This window comes from Rhinopithecus bieti, unplaced genomic scaffold, assembly GCF_001698545.2.
Source record: "Rhinopithecus bieti isolate Rb0 unplaced genomic scaffold, ASM169854v2 scaffold_23925, whole genome shotgun sequence".
Classification (NCBI taxonomy): Eukaryota; Metazoa; Chordata; class Mammalia; order Primates; family Cercopithecidae; genus Rhinopithecus; species Rhinopithecus bieti.
The window spans coordinates 363,296-383,864 of NW_016811042.1; the positions used below are offsets into that span (position 1 = coordinate 363,296).

The 20,569-nt window shown below is 36.4% G+C and overlaps 1 protein-coding gene and 1 long non-coding RNA gene across 2 annotated transcripts in view; one reads left to right on the forward strand and one right to left on the reverse strand.

The window, feature by feature from the left end:
- Nucleotides 1-5,594, reverse strand: part of RGS5 (regulator of G protein signaling 5) — a 55,355-nt gene extending 49,761 nt beyond the window's left edge. Inside the window, exon 1 of the mRNA XM_017893426.1 lies at nucleotides 5,213-5,594. Coding sequence (XP_017748915.1) covers nucleotides 5,213-5,256 — 44 coding nt within the window. The 5' untranslated portion in view covers nucleotides 5,257-5,594. The remainder of the gene's footprint in view (nucleotides 1-5,212) is intronic.
- The window catches only part of LOC108543088 (uncharacterized), a 51,708-nt gene extending 35,869 nt beyond the window's left edge, over nucleotides 1-15,839 (forward strand). The window contains exons 3-4 of the long non-coding RNA XR_001889456.1: nucleotides 9,038-9,180; nucleotides 13,639-15,839. This is a non-coding gene — a long non-coding RNA (uncharacterized LOC108543088). The remainder of the gene's footprint in view (nucleotides 1-9,037; nucleotides 9,181-13,638) is intronic.
- Nucleotides 15,840-20,569: the final 4,730 nt, after the last annotated feature.

Below are 20,569 nucleotides of genomic sequence, written 5' to 3' on the forward strand. Positions count from 1 at the left end.
CAACAATGAGCATTAATTTTTTCTTATTTATCTCCCTAACTGGGCTTCAATTTCCATGGGAGCAGGGCATGGGTCTTTCATCCATATGCCTAAGGCAAGTATACAGATTTGAAAGGCAATCTAGAGAAATCATTGATATTGTTTCATCAGTAGGAATCAAAATAAATGGTTTTCTTAGTGATCCCCCTCCAAATTTTATTAAATAGTTCATTCACTTTCTTAATATTCTAAAGTTTCACTGCAATGTTTTCAAGATGTCTCTAGAATATCAGCTATAGTAAGCTTGAAATTCATACTTATTCTCAGCAAGCATAATCCTAAACCCAACCAAAGGCTCTGCTAGGACCTCTCTCAGGCTTCTTTGATGGTCCTCAATTCACTCCAATTGAGCTATCAGTTGTTCAAATTAATTGCCAGTCTTTAATTCACTTGGTGCTTGCCTTTTCTCTACAATTAGCCCAAAGATGTGCTCATGCCTTTGGAAAAGGCTGTATTTATTAATCCTGAAAACCCAGAAACCTTGACTCGCTCTAGTGCTTTTAAAGGTTGAACAGCCTCAGAAGATTAGTTCATTAGTAGTCCTGCTTATTAGCTGCCTTTCTATTCTAAATTGTCCACACTTGACCCACATAAATCAGAGAACATGGGGAAAAATGATTGTTTTGTAAAATAAAATACATTTTAAAACAAAATTTTTTAAAACAAAAAATTTAAAATAAATTAAAAAATAATAAATGTTTGAAAATTACCTTTCCCATTTACTTCCTATTGCTTCTGAAATTCTTAGCATTGACACACCCTTGAGATGGCCAAAAGCCCCTGTGTGAACTGTGGATTAAGCACATTATACCCTTAGCAACCTTTTTAGTCTGAAACAGAAAGCAGATCTATGCCAGTCACCCAGAGTAGCAAAGGGCTTGTAGCTCTTTAAAATATGAATAACTGCACTGGTTCCCTTATATTATGATGATATTTAGATTTTTGAGACCTATTGTTCATTAAAATTTTAAGTAGGCCTCACATACTTTTATATATTTAAAGAGACAAATAATCCAAACTTTTGGGCAATGAATAACCATAAGCACACAGTTTTAAGCCTAACATTCAAAGCTGTAATCATAACATAAAGCAACCAGTTCAATTATTAGTATTTTCGGTTTTTTTAAATAACCCTCTTTTTTCAGAGACGGGGTCTCACTCCGTCACCCAGGCTGGAGTGCAATGGTGGCAATCATAGCTCACTATAGCCTCAGACTCCTGGGCTCAAGCAATTCTCTCACCTCAGCTCCTGAATAGCTGGCACTACAGGTGCTATCCATTGTGCCTGGCTAATATTTGTGGTGTTTTTGTTGTTGTTGTTGTTGTTTGTTTTTTTGTTTTTTTAGAGACAGGGTCTCCCTGTGTTGCCCAGGCTGGCCTTAAACTCCTGGCCTCAAGTGATCCTCCCACCTTGGCCTCCCAAAGTGCTGGGATTACAGGCAGGAGTAATGTGCCTGGCCAATAGTAACACTTTTTGTTTCATAATACATTCATCTTTTCCCAAAGAGGAATATTTACTTTAAAATGCAAACTTGTTTAGAGAAATTCAACAGACTCTGAAAATAAAATAAATTTTCAAAAGAAGCCTAAAATTCAAACTAGAAAATCATGGGCAAAAGTAAGATCTTCAATTGATGCGACTCGTTTCTTTTTCATTGACAGTATAAGATTCTCACCCATGTAGTACAGGTTTCAATATGCCGAGGGCAGAAAATGTGTGCTTATGGTTATTCATTGCCCAAATGTTTGGATTATTTGCCTCCTCAAACATATAAAAGTATGTGAGGCCTACTTAAAATTTCAATAAGCAATAGTCTTAAAAATCTAAATAAATAAAGAATAGTTTATACAAATATATCAAAGTTGACTTTGGCTGAAAGGTTCCCTAAACATGAAGAAAGGAATATTTTTTAGGATTAGATTTCTCTTTACATGTCATGAAAAAGTGAGTCTTTGTTAATTGTTGAAATTTTCTTACCTTATGCGGCAGATTTTGGATATCCTCACCCATTATATATATTCCACCTTTTAATCTTATGGAAAAAAACTTCTCTTTTGTTGTTAAGAAAAGTTTATTTTATATTCTTTGCTAATAAAGAGTTGCTGTCAAAAACAATTCCCCTTACAGGAAGCAAATTATTCTCATAATTGCTTTCTTACAAATCAGCATTAGAATCACTGAGCAGGTTGCTTCTGCCGTGGCCCAGTGGTTTCAGCACAGGGCTGGGTCCTTGATTATTTTTTATTATTTGATTCTTCATTCCTCCCAAACTTTATGTTTATTTTACATTAATTAATTAATTGATTTTTAGAGACAGGCTCTTGCTCTGTTACCCAGGTTGGGGTACAGTGGTGCAATATGACTCACTGCAGCCTCAAACTTCTGTCCTCAAGGGATCCTCCTGTCTTAGCCTCCCAAAGTGTGAGGATTATAGGCATGAGCCACCATGCCCCACCTGGTCTCAAACTTTTATAGAAACATAGTAAAATTTTCCTTTAATCACATCTCTTAGTAGTCATTGAGACTAAGCGTACCTCACTTCGTTTACATTACGTTAGAACTGGAAAACATATTAGAGAACAATGAATCCAACTTTTACCTATTAAATTAGCAAATAGAGTCCTGGGAAAATGAAATAACTTGCTCAGGGACACAAATTCAGATAATGACAAAACTGAGTCTGCACCTTACTCCTTAACTAGTACTGTTTCCACTATGATAAATAATGATATGCTATTCAGATTTTTGTAAACTGAATTTCGTTTCTAATGCCATATAGAAGTTAGAACTGAACTCTTCAGCAGAGCTTTTCATTTAAAACAGATTTTTCATATGCGTATTTTTTGCCCTAAGTTATTTTATATGAATTTTAAAATATTTTTGTCTAAGCATTGAAGCATATCCATGTTCCTTTTGTGGCTTGGAGAGAAGAAATGCAAAGGCAGGAGGCTGTGTGGGGGAGGAAGGTGGGAGTCAGAGAATAGAGCCATGGAAGGCAGATTTGGAAGCATTTATTCAAGTATCATCTTCCCCTTAGAATAGACAGTGTTAAACCCTTTCCATGGGTACATGCTAACAGCTTCACAGCTCCACAATTCCATTTCTCCAAAACATTCTTCTCAGGCAGCATTGTAATTAGAAATTACAATGACCCTGTTTACAATCAGAACAGATTATGAAATAACATGTAACAGCACACAATAATTGCAGTATTCTACCACATTCCAATAAATAAAAGACTCAGTGAATCTATGAGGAAAAAAGCTCACTCCTTTACCACTCACCACTCTTTAATATTCTACATGAACATTAGTTATATCCTGGTGCATAAGAATTTACTGTGCATTAAAAGATGAAGTGATCCAATATTAATGTTGCTAGTGAATCAGATATAACATAGTAATAGAAATCATTGAAAGAAATGTACCATCCATATATCTCAGTGAATATTATGCATATTTATGAGAACACATAAAGCAAAATAATGAACATGGCAAGTTTCAACAGAAATTTTATTGATTTCTCACCAAATGCCAAGCAGTGTGTCATAGAATCACAAAATGCTTGGCAAACTGATGTTACAATCATTCTAAAGTCAATTGTTTGCCAATTAATAAGGTAAGATTTATTCACTACATAAGAGTACACAGTTTCAAACAATAAGTAGGCACAGAAGGCACAGAAAATGCTCCCTATTTCTTAGGCTTTCTATACAGTAAGTAAGAGGAAAGAACAGGCTAATAGCAATAAATAGTATCCACCTTTAAAACCCATCCTCTTCTCCAGGATTGGTACAATGGACAATATTGATCCCCTAGTTACAATCTAACTACTGCAACTTAACAGCTACAAGTTTCTTTTATGTAAATTTAAAAACACTAATAACATTCTATGCTTTTATTTAATTATCAATATGTAAGTATGCACAAGGTCATTAGGTAAACTATTTTCTTACTATTAATCATAATTTTAAAAAAGTTTGAAAGTTATAATTCAAAGAGTAAGTCTCCCTGGAGGTTTCATATTCAGTTGCTAGATAATACTGTTGGGAGAAAAAATTATATGCTACAATGTTATCTCCTTAAAATTATTTTTAGGTTATTTCTAGAGTGGAAGTCATCAAAAAGAAGACCTGAACTTGTACGAGACAGAAGTCATAGATGGCCCAGTAAACAATAAAATCTTCTGAGACAAACATTGCTAATGCCTTTAGGGATGAAGATCTGTGCAAGGATCTTCTTTATTTACTTGAAATAACGAGGGATCAAACCCAATTTAACCAAATACATTCTTAATAAAGGAAGAAACATCCCTACTTCTCTGCATCAGAGAGGATGGTTGGGTTAAGTTTTCTAATAAGTAAGATATTTGTTCTTCTATTTGCTTAGCCTAGATACCTAGGATTCTCCAGAATGTTGTCCAGCCTAGGGGAAACCAGGGACCCTCAAAGATTTTGATGCATTTATCTGAAAAAGAATGCTAGCTAATAAATAACCCCTATGTCCCAAGGGCTTTTTCTCTGTCTAGCCATCCAGCTACTTCTATCTAATGAGGTCAGAGAACAAAGAACAATGGGAAATTTCCTCTTCCTCACTGCAAACTTGCCTCCCTCTCCCAGTTCCTGTACATTAATAAAAACTAACATTTATACAGTCCTACTAGGTGCCAGACATGGTTCTGAGTGCTTCATATACATTAATTCATTCAATCCTCATAACCAGCCCGTGAGGTAGAGAACGCTTAGTATCTCCATTTTACAGATAAGGAAACCGAGCTATATCAAGGTTAAATAAATTGCCCCAAGCCACACAAATAGTAAGTAGTAGAGCCAGGATTCTAATCTAGACAGTTTGATGTTGGAATCTATATCCTTAACCATACAGTTTTTACTCTAAATAAGCACTTATAGAATAGGCGTCTCCTTGAAGGAAATGATGTTCTGGATATTAAATGATGTATGAAATACTCTACACTGTATTAATCTCCCAGTTTGGATCTTCCAAAGTCTCTATATTGTTTACAGAGAAGAGATAATACCCAGTCTACAGTCAAGCACCTGTTTCACCTCAGCTTAGCCACAAACTACAATACCTCTGTTACCTCTGGACAGCCTCCCTTGAGTAAAGATTCTCCAAATCTGCATCTCTTAAACCAAAATAACTTGGTTCTCACCTTTCCAGGCATGAGTGGGGCAAAGCTGCAAGTCCTTTGCACATTTTGGCAGGTGGCTTAGCTCCTCCGCTTCAAGTACAACTTCTTAACAGCAGAGTCAGTCTTTGAAAACTTCAAAACTATCTGGGACGCCTTTCCTTCTGGGGTATATATAGAAGCTCTTTCCCAGCCCTCTGTTGCTCTTCCAGCCAATCCAGAGCCTTAGAGGAAACTGCAGGCTGGAGAGCAGCAGCAGTGGGGCCTGAGATGGAGGAGGGAATCCTTTCTCTACTGCAGGCACTGCTGTGGCATAAGCCTTTCATCTGCTCGTATCACAACACTCTCTTGCTGACCGGCCAGGGCAGGGTTAGGCCCTAAATTGTGCACAGGTCATTGGTCGTTTGAACTCCTAATCTCAGGCCAATCACAGCGAAGATGTGAGCTTCCTGTGAAGCAAAGTGCCTTGGACCACTTCAGATCGGTCAAAGTCATAGATTCTGAGGACTGTAAGGGCTCCTGGAGATTGTTTAGCCCGACTTGTTTCACAGTGAAGGAAATTGAAATCTAGGGAATTCAAGGAATGTGTATGTGAGTACTTACCATGTGCCAGGCACTCAGCTGGATCCTAGGAATTCAGAGAAGAAAGAGAAAGCTCCCTGCCCTCAAGACCCCAAAACACATTATAAGTGAGTGATGGAGGCCAGGCTGGGATGTTGTGAGCCTTCAGGGAGCACCAGGCAAGGTTTTCTGGAGCTGAGAGACAAGATTACTGTTTATATAAATCAAAACAACTATGAATAATTACTACATATTCTTTATGAACCCATATGTCTGTGAAGTTACTAAAAAAGTGACCTGAGAGACCAAACACCAAAATCTTAATAGGAATTGAGTATAATGATATTATCCCTGAACTCTGTTAATTCTGTCAGTGGTCTTCTGATTATTCTTTGCTTGGATGACTAAAGCTTTGTAATTCTTTGGACCTCCCTACCCTAGCCATCCTTGCCTAGGCTTGTCTTCCCTTCCCCTTCAAACTTTTCCGACCTCCTATCGCTCAGGGAATATTTACTTGAATATTTACCAATATTTACCTGAATTGTGTCTCATCCTGTCGGGGCCCAAGGTGCTCATAAGTTAATCTGTAAATGTAAATGTCTGAGGTAGGCATGAGTCCAAGCTAAAAACAAGTGGCACTGCATAATCCATAAAAACAGCTCTGAATTTGCAATTAAAGATTATTCTCATAATTTTCTCTGTTATCTGAAATTAGTTGTTTTAAATGACTCCGTCTTTACCCTTTTTGCAATGGTTGATCAACGGCTGTTACTGGCTTGTAAAGTCAATGCAGTGTATTTTGACCTGATGCTTTTAATGAAACAAATCGAATAGACAAATATCCAAGTGAAATTTTGACTTTATCAAGACGTATGTGTGTACAGGGTCATCAGGTAAACTATATTTCTTACTATGGATCATAATCAGAAAAGTTTGAAAGTTGTAACTTTAAACCCACCCCCCCGACACACACACACATGTTTTTGAGACAGAGTCTACCTCTGTTACCCAGACCAGAGACTGGAGTGCAGTGGCATGATCATAGCTCACTGCATCATCAAACTCCTGGGCACAAGCGATCCTCCCACCTTAGCCTCCTAAGTAGTTGGGACTAAAGGCTCATGCTACCGTGCCTAGTTAGTTTTAAAATTTTTTGTATAGACAGGGTCTAGCTTTGTTGTCCAGGCTGGTCTTGAGCTTTTTGCTTCGAGCAATTCTCCTGCCTCCGCCTTCCAAACACTAAGCACAATGTCAGGCACATAGACATCTGTAAATACTGAATGAGTTAAACAAACTAAGTTCTGCCATCTACTGACTGAGTAAACATCAGCAAATCAATTAATTATCATTTTTGAGAGATAGGGACACTGTTGTTGACCATTAAATCTAATAATGGGAATATAAAACCAGTAGAAGAGACTCCTTGGGACAAGAGTCTAAATCACTATTTGATACCAAGGGACCTTGCGGAGATAACAATATGGAAAAGAAAAACCCTAAGTTTAATGTAGAGCAATGGAGGGTGATGTCTTGGCAAGGGCTAAAAATCAAAGCGTGTTTCTGATTGTCCCAAAGGAGATCATGTGATGGACTATTCAAGAATAAAAATTATCTCGATTTACTAAAACATGGAGCAGAACCCAAAATGTAAAATTCTATAGAAATAATATTAAATCCAACACTTACTTGTTTTTAAAACTTTGTAAGGATAGGATAGCCAGAGAGTATGTAAAAGAGTGTGCTCTAGAAGCAGAAAGTAAAATAGTGATTGCTAGAGGTTAGAAATGGGACAAATGGAGGAGCTGCTATTCAATCAAGTTTCAATAGGTATAAAGTTTCAGTTATGCAAAATGAAAAATTTCTAGGAATCTGCTGTACAACATTGTGCCCATAGTTAGCAAAATGTACTGTACACTTAAAATCTGTGAAGAGAATAGTTTGTATTATGTTTTTTTAACCACAGTAAAAAAAAAAGAGAGTATTCAATGTAAAATAAATTTGAAGTCTTTGAAAAAATAAATTGAACTACTTTGAAATCTCCTTTCCCTCCTGAGAATCCTTCAGAAATGACAGTAAATATATGAAAAAGATATAAATCTGTAATAGCAAAGAAAAAGAGAAACAAGCCATCGTATTCTGAGTGATTTCAACCACTTCCTCATGGAATGTGAAAAGAGGTGATTAGGACTGGTACCTAATGAAACAGGGAAAGGAATTCAGGGGGTGCTTCAAAGAGATATCCATCTGCCCTGGAGGATGCCATAGGGGTTTGGGATCCAAATCGCTAGATATTAGAGTTCTACAGAAGGCAGGAGTTAGCTGTACAAGTGGAAGTAGTGAGAGACACTGAACATTTTCATCAGATGAAAGAATCTCCTGCCCACACAACTGCTCTGATTCAGCTCTAATTCATTTCCTTAAATCGTGTGTAAGTGTCTTTATTATTAGCAATATATTTATTGAGATGCATTTTATCACTTCCAATTTGGGGACCTCTGGGACTATGTCATCCATTGTGAACAAGCGTCTCCTCACTAATCTCCCTACTCTCAGTGAGAGTCTCGCCCTAAAGCCAGCTGGGAGCACATGGAGTAAACAGAAGCAAGGTCTTCACCTTCATGTTGCTTGATTTCTCTTTCTTTCTGATAAATGTTTTAAACTGCATGCAAGCTCAATTTATAATTCTACCACTCAGAAATATATACTGTCAATAGGTTGTGATATTGCTTCCATGCCTTTTTTTATTTAAAGAAATAAAGAGGCAATGGATAAAACTAAAGTCCCTGGACTTTATATTAAATACAGTCCTACTGAACCTGCTGGCACCTTGATCTTGAACTTCCCAGCTTCCAGAACTGTGAGAAATAAATGTCCACTGTTTATAAAGTACCCAGTCTCAGGTATTTTGTTATAACAGCACAAACTAAGACAATATGATTCATTAAAAGTATATAGTTTATGTTGCCTTTTGTTTTTTAATGAAAAAAAGAGGACTCTCATGTCCATTATTTTCCCCCTTTCATCACACTCAGGACCTGTTAAGATTTTCGTGTATGGTCTTCCAGATTATTTTTTAATGTCCTCATATACATATGTACTATGATCTGAATGCTTCCCCCAAAACTCATGTGTTGAAACTTAATAATCACCAATGTGATAATATTCAGAGGTGGGGCCTTTAGGAGGTGATTAAGCCATGACGTCAGAGCTCTCATGGATGAGATTAGAGCCCTTATAAAAGGGCTTGAGGGAGGCAGTTCATTTTCTTCTGCTTTTCTGCCATGTTAGGAGACAGCAACAAGGCACCATCTTGGAGAAGCAGAGAGCAGCTCTCATCAGACACTGAACCTGCTGGTACCTTGATCTTGAACTTCCCAGCTTGCAAAACGGCAATAAATAAATTTCTTTATTTATAAAGCACCCAGTCTCAGGTATTTTGTTATAGCAGCACAAACTAAGACAATATGGATTCATAAAAAGTATATGGTAATTATTGGTATGTGTTTTGATTTATATAAATATAATCTGCATCTTTTATTATTTAAAATTATGATTTTTTGTTTTGTTTTAGATTATAATGACAACTACATTATTGAATAATTTCTATGTATTAATCACCTTTTAAAACACTTCATATATTTCCACAATCACAACAAAAGCATGAGGTAAGTGGTATAATTTTTGCTATTTCAAAGAGAAAACATCTGATCATATAAATGGAAATGAAATTGTTTAGGATTAAAAACCATCAGTATTAACATGGGAAGTATAAAGTCTATACCTCTAGTTTATGCTTTTTAATTGCTGGAAAGAATTCTGTCACATGAATCTAAGAATCATTAGAATCAAATAATCTAAATATAATTGCATTTCTTTATAGACCCATTGTTAAATAGTTAGGTCATTTCTAATTGCTTCTGGCAAAAGTACTTAAATTAATATTCCTATATATGTCTCCTGGTGCATTTATCTATAATGTAGTTCATAAAATGAAACTGCTGAGAGGTGTAACATGCAAAATTATCACGCAATCAGACCAATTTAGACTCCTAACAGAAATGTATGAGAGCCTCATTTTCCCCAATATACAACACTTGCCAGGCTTTGATTTTTTCCAGTGACAGGCAAAAAATACCAAGTATTTTTCATTTGTATATTTCTAATTACTAGGGAATTTGAGCTTCCATTCATATATATATATTGGCCATTTTAATTTTTCTTCCATTAGTTGTATATTCCCATGCTTTAAACAATTTAATTATCTGACTTTTAATATTGGTGTGCAAGAATTCTGTATAAAAATAATGAAACTAAATATGGAAGAAAGGAGAAGAGAAAAGTAGAAATAGATCACTGATTATTGTAGAAGCTGTTAAAGAATACCAATAAAATTGGATAAACCAGATAACAGGCTAAAGAAGAAAACAGGAGATGAAAGGCACTAAGAAAAGTATATATACAAAGGTAACCATTAGAACAGAAATATAAATCCTCCTACGTATCAAAAAATAAAAAAAGAAAGATTAAAAGACAAAGAAGAAACAGTTCATAGAGAATGAAATATAGAAAATATCATAAAAGACACACAATTATACAATATTGTGTGATAGAATTTTGAGAGCAAACATATATCAGTAAATGTCAATGTTCATAAATTTTCCATTAAAAGAAAAGTTTTAGTTAGGCTTACAAATAAAACCCTGCCTGGGTAACAAAGTGAGACCCCACCTCTACAAAAGTAATTTTTAAGAAAGGTAGCCAGGCATGGTGGTGGATGCCTGTAGTGCCAGCTACTCAGTAGGCTGAGGCAGGAGGATTACTTGAGCCCAGGAGTTCAAGGCTGCAGTGCGCTATGATAGTGTACACTCCAACCTTGGGCAACAGAGCAAGACTCCATCTCCATTAAAAAAAAAAAAAAAGAAAGAAAGAAGTAAGACCTAACTATATTCTGCATACAAAGGACATACCTAAAACAAAGTTATTTAGAAAGATTAAACATAAAGAAATGGACAAGGGTATAACTGACATAAACAACAAGAAAGCAAGAGAAGTAAACCTGACAGAAGATAAATCCAAGCCAAAATGTACTGAACATAACAAAGGCAAATACTTTTTAAGGCTTAAAAGCTACAACTTAAAATGGAAATATTAAATATAAATATTTTTGCACAAAATAACACAGCGACTACCTTTCTGGTACATAGAAACACACTAATAATCAGAGACTGGCCTGCCTTATTCTTAGTACAAGAAAGAGAACAAAAAATAAGTATTATGGTCACACACACACACACACACACACGTAGTTCTTATGGATATATATCAAACTCCACACCCTGCTAATAGAGGATCTAACTTCTTCTCAAATACCTGTGAAATACTCATGGAAAATTAGGGTATAATAATTCAAAAAGAAAATTAGTAAGTCCAATTAAGTAGAAATATTACAAACAATGTTCTATGATTGCAATGAAATAAAATTAGCTGTGATTAACAAAACCTAAAAGCCCCTTCTTCCTGGAAATTCAAAAACTTTCTATTAAATAACTGAGTGAAAAGAAGAAATACAAATTGAAATTACAGAATATCTTTATCTTACGCTAAATTTCCATGTGTACTTAAGTCTATTCCTGGACTATTCTTTTCCACCAGTATATTTATCCTTTCGTATACCAGTAGAATACTGTTTTAATTATGCAAGATTGGTAGTGTGTTTACTGTCTAGGCATTCATGTATGTTCATTCTTTTCAAGTTGAACCTTAGTATCAAGTCATTTTACTTCCTAAAAAATGCTTGTTGAAATTTTTATTAGGATTGCGTTAAATTTATAAATGAATTTAGGGAGAGCTGACATCTTTATAACATTGAGTGAGGCTATCCAAAGACAGGAATAGCTTACCATTTGTTTGAGTCTACTTGTGTATCTGCCAAGAGGGTTTTATAATTTTCCTTTTGTTAGTTTTATGCGTTTCTTGCTAAGTTTATCCCTAAGTATTTAATCTTCTATGCTTCTATTATAATTGAGATTTTCTCTACCATTATGTCATCTAATTAATTTCTTATTAATTGTGTGTGTGTGTGTATATATATATATATTTATTTTTATTTTTATTTATTTATTTANCCTTGAGGAATTGCCACACTGTGTTCCACAATGGTTGAACCAGTTTACACTCCCACCAACAGTGAAAAAGCATTCCTGTTTCTCCACATCCTCTCTAGCATCTGTTGTTTCCCGATTTACAACATTGCTCACCTGGATTATCTCCAAAATGTCATTCAACCTCTGTCTTTATGCCTTCTGTCTTCTTTATTGTTTCCCAACCCAATAAAACCCCTAATGAATGTGCATGTGTGTGTGTGTTCAAATATACAACAACTGATCCCAGAAATTTTATATATGTATGTGTGTGTGTGTGTATATATATATATATTTATTTATTTTATTTATTTATTTATTTTTTTTTAGACAGAGTCTCACTCTGTTGCCCAGACTGGAGTGCAGTGGCATGATCTTGGCTCACTGCAAAATTCGCCTCCTGGGTTCAAGCAATTCTTCTGCCTCAGCCTCCCAAGTGGCTGGAACTACAGACACATGCCACCATGCTCCGCTAACTTTTGTATTTTTAGTAGAGACGGGGTTTCACCATATTGGCCAGGCTGGTCTCAAACTCCTGACCTCGTGATCTGCCCGCCTCAGCCTCCCAAAGTGCTGGGATTACAGGTGTGAGCCACTGTGCCTAGCCTATTAATTGTATATTATGATACCTCACTGAATTATATTATTGTTCAAGGTAGTTTTATTGTCATTTCTCTAGGGTATTTGAGGCCTGCTGTCATGCCTTCTGCCAAAAGGGATGGTTTTCTTTTTCTTTACCAAACTGTATGACTCTAATTGATTTTCTTTGATTATGTTATCTAATATCTATAGTACAATATTGAGAAATACATGTTTTTGCCTTATTCCTGATATTAGTGAACATTTTCTAGTGTTTCCTCATTAAGTATGATATTTATTTTAAAATTACAACTGTAATTTTCTTTTTCTTTTCTTTCTTTTTTTTTTTTTTGGTATGTCTTTATTTTATTTATTTATTTAGAGACATAGTCTGGCTCTATCAGTCAGGTTGGAGTGCAGTGGTGCAATCTCAGTTCACTACAACCTCTACCTGTCAGGTTCAAGTCATCCTCCCACCTCAACCTCCCAAGTTGCTGGGACTACAGATATGCACCACCATGCCCAACTAATTTTCTTTTTTTGTTGTTGTTGTATTTTTTGGGGTACCGATAGGGTTTCACCATGTTGCCCATGCTGGTCTCGAGCTCCTGGGCTCAAGCAATCCACCTGCCTCGTCCTGTCAAAGTGCTGGGCTTACAGGCATGAGCCACCCACCACACCAGGCTGTATGTCTTTATTCTTATTAAAGAATTATCAATTATTTCTGAATTAAACATTTTAATGACTATACATTTTATTTCTAAGATTTCTATTTGGCTCTTTTGAATAACTGTTCTTGTTCTAGTTTTATGAATATAATGGCCTGGCTTAATTGCCTTGAATTTTTTAAAACACTTTTAAAGGATTCCAGTGACTTTTTAGGAGGCAGTATAATATAGTGGTTAAGAGTACGGACTGAAGAAAAAGTGTCCAATTCAAACTATAGTTCTATCACTTTCTAACTGTGACACTGGGCAAATTACTTAAAATTTGAGCACCTCAGTATTTTCTATAAAGTGAAATTAAAGGAGACAATGCCTAAAAGCATTTATAGCAGTGCCTTACACACAATGAGCACTCAACAAAGATTTGCTATTGAAATTACCATCGTGCTATTTAAAATTTTTTCCATGACACTGAATTTACTCATGGCTGTTAATTTCTGTCTAGGATTTTATCTTTTGTGGAACTACCTCCTGTAAGAGTTTTCTCCCAAGATAGACTACATGAAGGTCAGGACTCTACACTGGCTATGCCTGACTCTACTGTGTACACTGGCTTTTTAAACCTGGTCGTATGTTGGTGTCTTGGTTGGAATCTGGAGAATGGAGTAGGGTAATGAATAGCTTAAATCTGGATTATGCATATGGAGCACTAAGGAATCCTAAATTAAGCCAGGAGTAAATAGGAGTGAGATGGGTACGGTTTGATTTAGGTTTATCTAAGCTAGTTGACTGAAAAAATATCTTGAAGATTATGATGTCGGAGAAGTTGTGGGTGCAGAACTCCATTTGTAAGAAATTTGCTAGTGAATGGGAGTTGAGGTAGTTAAAGCAATGGGGAAAGATTTCTTTTTTCAGGAGGTTAAGGGTGATTGGAAGGAGAGAAATGATGTTAACTAAAGGAGCCATAAGGTTAATTAATTTTAATAGGAGAATGAGATGTGAGCAGAGTGAATGGAGTGGGAAGGCTGAGGTTTGGAAATGTGTAGGTCCATTCTGAGACAAAGTGAAAAGAAAATTAATAAAATGATTATTCTAAGAAAACTTATTAAGGGAACAAAAGGTGAGGGGCTGGGGGCTTTTTTGGTAACTCCTTAGTTGAGGAGGTGGTGAAGGTATAGAAGCTTTAGAAGGATTCTCACTGGCTCTCTTTGCTTGGTTCATGAAAGAATTGTGACTGGAAAACCCCTATTTTGTTACATTATTAAATGTTTTGATAGAATTTTCTCTGGGGGGTGGCCTCACTGTATCTAAACCCCACTCAACCATAGAATAAGATAATTCTAATGGAAATTTCAGGAATCTCTCACCACATACAATATATAAGAAGTAGGATGGAGTTGGGTTCAGGCTCCATGCTTTTTGCCTCTGGATAATATTTATAAACAAGGAGTCCTACTCTGTCTCTAAAAAGAACAGTCAACATAGTTTTATGAGACCTGCTTTTCTGGTATAATTACTCTAATGTTGTATTTATCCTCAAGGTCAGTAGTGGCCATTAAAAAAGCTGTCCCTTTCCCTGGAGAACAGCATCCTCCCCCGACAAATAATTTCTGTTGGAAGAACATTCTGTAAGTCCATGTTCTCACTACAAATATCCAGTGTAGCACTGAAGGACATTTTAAAAACAAAGTCCTTTTTTATCTCTCTGAGCCAAAATGTCTTAGACTTAATTCCTTTTCTACAAAATAAGAAACATCTTTTGGATTGAGGATTAGTCTTGCAATTCCTAATCTCCTTCTTCACAAATGTTTTTATTTAGTTTTGGTCCCCGTGTCTGAATGAGGGATTTGAATAGATGGCCTCTAAGTTCCCTTCCATTTCTAACATGCTGGGGCTCTTTGAGTCTGGGTGATTACAACTATTGTGTCTTATTTCCTTGATATACACTAAGCTTCTTGAGGATAAATAGGGAACGTGTTTTATTTGTCTTTGGGTCCCCCAAAACATGTAGGCTGGAGAGCCTGTATAAGTAAATCTCTGTTACTGTAAAACAAAGTAAGTTAATTAAATAAATAGGAATACCCACAAATATCATAGCCTAGCCTAGAAATATTTTCTTAATGAGAAGTAGAAAAGAAAGACTCTTCCAGGTGGACAAAACACCTAAGTATATGGTTTGATTCTCGAAGCACCAAGGCAGAGGCACTGGCTCATCAGATAACCAAACTCTTCTGGCCGTGTGCTGTTGTGCAGAACACAACCTCCATAACTGCTGGGCATGCCTGCCACTGACACACAGCATCTTAGCTCCAGTGAAGCCTGAGGAGCAGGCTTCCTCACAGCTCTCTCATGGTTCTGCATGTAAGTCGAGGGGACAGCTGTCCTGGGAGCCACTACACCACTAACCTAAGTATCTAGACCACAGCCACAAAATGATATACAACCTCCTCCAATATACTGTTAGGGATCAACACCATCCTATATTATGTCTCTGTTTACCTCAGGCACCGACAGAAGCCTCACCATTCCTCAACTATTAATCTCACACTATTTTGTTCCAATTCCTTTTTCTCTTACATCCATATCACTGGCCCTCCTATATCTGTGTCTTTATGAATTAGCTTACTCTCCCTATCTTTTTCTTCTTCTCTTTTCATTTCTACCACTTCCTGGACTTCAATGAAATTGAACTGTACCTCAAATAAGAAAAAATAAATATAGTTTTCTTTACTTGTATCCTGTGGATCTCAGGACCAAAAAGTAATTTAGTCTTCCCTTTTGCTATACATAGTTATTTTCAGATTAACAAGCCTCCTTGGTTTCACAAAATTAATTTATTCATTAAAACTCACATCCTGGATATAACACATGGCAGATACTATTAGTTGCTATGCATTCCATGCTTTTTTCCAAAAGAAAGAAAACTGATTTTGAATGGAGCAAAAATATGCCCAGGTTTAAAGGAAAAATTAAAATTTAAGTTTCCCTTGAAGCTAAGATTAGCCGTGTCACATGGTTTTAGTTAATGTGGTGAAAACAGAAAATACTGGACAGAATTCGCAAGAACTCACTTGAAATGGGGGAAGAGTCAGCTGGCTCTCTCATTTTGTACCCCTCCTGTCTGTTCTTGCTGAGTGTAATGCTAACTTGATGATGGATCTTGATAACCATGAGGCAGCAGGTGTGGAGGCAAAAACCACAAGCTAAAGATGGTTTAAAGGAAGGATAAAAGGAGGCTATTGGCATAATGTGGCTACTGTTATCAGCCTGGAGAGCTTACATCCAGGCTTCTGGTTATGCAACGAAAACAAAACTCTTTCTTTATTTAATCCATGTTTGAAGCTAAATAAAACAAAACTGTCTTCTCCCTCCTGGCTTTTCCTCCTATGCTCCAAGAACTTCAACTGCAAGATCACAATCTTCCATTCATTGTGTCATCTGTATTCAGGGGAAAGCCTCCCTGAATCTCCCTTCAGTTGACATTTCCACCAGGGATTTAAAAACACTCATTTATAATTAGCTTTGCGTCAGTCACTCCACCAATAATTCACTCAGAATTTCATCATTACCAGAAACTTCTCCACCTGCAAGATCTCAAATCCAAACCTTCCGTTTTCTGACACCATCTCCTATTGTTTGAGATTAACTGATCAAGTAATCCCATTAAAATAATCTTTTGACCTCATCAGATAATCAGTTGATTGAACTCTACTTTCTTATCAGTCTTCAAATCGCTCTTCTATTTATTTTCCTACTTTAGTCCCATGGCTGGGCTCCATGGGACTAAAGTATGATTACTCTTGCAAACACTCCCTTGACTCCCGATTTCTCCAATGTATTCTTATAGCAAAACCTACTCTAATTTCACCAAGCAACTAAATGTTCTTGAAGAGAATCATATAGGTTCTCACACAGGAAAGACAGATTTCATGTTAAATCTGTGATCAGTAACTTCAAATGGGTACTTGGCCCTCCCCAGAAATTCTACCAGTTTCCTCTACTAAGTTCAGTTTCCCACTTGCTGAAATGACTATCTCATACCTTCTCCTCAAGGCCTTGCACCACATCCATACTTCACTCCAGGGTGAATCCTTTAGAAACGAACACCTTCACATTTCTATTACTACATACATATACCCTTGCTCCCAGATACAGGGCTTTGCTCCTTTCTATATAATCTCCCTCTATCTTCATCATCAGTTTTTCCCTTCCTTTTGGCTCATTCTCCATGATCACACAACCATGCTCCAGTCTCTCTTCAAGAACCTACCCTTAATCTCACCCCTACCACCAACCACAGCTCCCTATCTCTCCCCATTATGGCCAAAGGTCTTTTAAGAATTTTTCCATATCTAATCTCCATGCCTTCGCCTTCTATTTACTATTCACATTTCATTTTCTTGAATTTTGTGTTATTGTTGCTTTTGCTTTTGGAATTGAGCTTTAAAAGTGTTTGCTTTAGTACAATTGGTAATATAGCAAACATTGATGTACTCATGACCTAGAATCAAAAATTGCCAAATTTTGTCTTTTTTTTCCCCCAGATTCTCTATTACTTTGTGGTTTTAAACAAAGAAATCATTACAGGTGAAGTTGAAATCTCCTTTGTTCTCTACCCTAGACACACTTTCTTCCATTATCCAGAAAACCATTATGATGCATTTAGTTTGCTTTCAAATAACCTTTTATAATTTACTACAAACACACACACATATATCCATAAACAATCTAAAGTTAGTTTTGCATATTTATTTTAAAATATACATAAAATAGAATGATTCTGAAGCTTTCTTTTTGCCTTAACCTTAGATTCTTGAGATCTACCCATGTTGGTTCATATTGATCTATGTCATTCATTGTAAATGCTGTATGTATTTCATCTTACATAGTCAAAATCATTTATTTGAGAGACTGCATAGTATAATGGTTGAAAGCAAGTATTCTGGAGCAATGCTGCTTGGGTTTACTCAAACCCATGTTGCTAACTAGCTATGTGACCTTAGGCAAGTTATCCAAACTCTCTGATGTCAGTCACTTCATCTATAAAATATAGTTAATAGATGTAGCTACATTTTGGGATTAAATGATTTAACTCATCTAAAGTACCTAGAATCTTTCTGTCTCATAGTAAACATGCAATACTAGTGTGTCAGTGGGAAAAGAGATGGCACACTCAAATTAGGATAATTGGAAGAGGGTTTACTTATAAAGGAGCAAATTACGAAAGTGTAGTTAGAGAATAGAGGAAGACAAAGAATAGTACCTTTACCCATGACAGCAGTTGCGAGAGGGAGATGTTAACATTTCTACGCCAGAATGAAAGCAAACATTAGAAAACAAATTAATCTTATAAATAAATTGAAATCTCTTCCCCAGTCTTCTTTCCCCCACTTTCCTAAGGGAATTATTAGACATTTGGGTTATATCCAAACTACATTTAAAAGTTTTTAGGCCAGGCACAGTGGCTCACACCTGTAATCCCAGCACCGTGGAAGGTCGAGGTGGGAGGATCACTAGAGGCCAGAAGTTAGAGAACAGCCTGGTAAACATAGTGAGACCCCACGTCTATTCATTTAAGTAATAATAATTAATTAATATAAAATACAAATTTTATACACACTCCTATATGCAGACACCTAAACCTTTTTAGAGAAAAAGGTTGCCAGAGCCAGGCAGAAGTCATGTAATGAAGGCCTCCCAAAGGCATGTTCAGTAGAGCACTGATTCTGTAGGATGTTAGTGGGTTTCTTGCTAAATAAGCTTATAAACAGTGCTTAAAACAAAATTAAACATTTTTTTTTTTTCACCAGGACTTCTTAGAGCTTTACCTGTGCTAATGTGGGAGTCAGGAAGAAACCCATGAAGAGCGCTCCTTACCTGTCTCATCCCCTTGTCGAAGGTTGCCAAATGCATGGGGGGCAGGGAGGATTTGCTATCCTGAAGACTTGCAAAGTCAGGAGAGGGTGACATGAGGCACCATTTGAGCTTCAATTCTCTTGCAGCCTAGTGGGCCTAGTGAAACCTCTTGGCCTGGGAAATTTTAACCATGTGAAAAGTGACAGTGCAAAGACTCACAAAGCAGATGGGCTCCAGCCCTCACAGATTTCCCTCACTGTCTTGTGAAGGAAACAAATCAATAAGATCCATAAATAAACATTTTTTATTTTCTCATTACACATCAACTCTATAGTGTGTAATAACTAGGCAGATTGACTTCAGCTATAGATAGCACGGTGGAGATTTATAACCTGTCAGCAAACTACTTTTAGGAGATTTTTTATAGGTCGTCATTTGCAATCACAAAAACTGTGCTGAATATAAGAACAGTTAACTCTAATACTGAATTCACTGAAGATATTATCATGTAAGACTCAAATAAGTGTCAAGTATTTTGCAGATAACTTTGTAGGACCATTGTGAGCATGCTATGGGCTCCAGGGTTCTCAGCTTGTGATTGGCCCTGAGAAAGGGTAGATAAAGTTACTTTAAAGTCATTCTAGATGAAATTCAATGTGAAATAAATTTTGATTCACAGTGACCTTGCCAACTAAACTTCACAACCCCCAAGTATTCACATTACAGTTGGCTTCATAAACTCCAGTGGGTTTTTAATGTCCACTCAAAGTGTGGTCCTTAGCTAACTAATGCAGAAACAGAAAACCAAATACCACATGTTCTCACATATAAGTGGAGGATAAATGATGAGAATGCATGAACACAAAGAGGGGAACAACAGACACAGGGGCCTACTTGAGGGAGGAGGGTAGAAGGAGAGAGAGGATTAAAAAAAAATAATAACTATTGAGTACTAGGCTTAGTACCTGGGTGGTGAAATTATTTGTACAACAAACCTTCATGACACAAGTTTACCTATATCACAAACCTGCACATGTATCCCTGAATCTAAAATAACAGTTAAAAATATAAAAAGACTCAACTGTTCAGTTCACCTTTCCTATAGAACAGAACCAAAACAATCATGCCTTTACTCTGGGTTTTTTGCATGAAGGAACACTGTTGAAGAATGGTCCCTGAAAGACATCAGCACTGGCACTTTTCCTCCCATCAAAGAGAAGGAATTTGGGCCCTAAAACAGAGCACTATTGGCCTCCTTCCACAAAATGACTATGCACATTCTTTCCTATAAATTATAAAATTAAACAAAACCATTATTTAAGACTAATATTTGTACATACATTGATATGCCAATGAACACTGTGCATCTGTAAGATGAGAATATCCTGTGAAATGTTTCCTGAGGATATTTTTCACTGAGGTTTTGTTACTTTGTTTTGTCAGACACTTTTTTCCTGGGCTAGTGTTCTTTAGAATTTATTTTGGGAAATAATGCTGAGAGAAGAGCAGAGAATCTGGAACCTTGATGACATTGTTGAGCTACTGATTAAAAGCATCCTGAACCTGAATTCTACCATTGC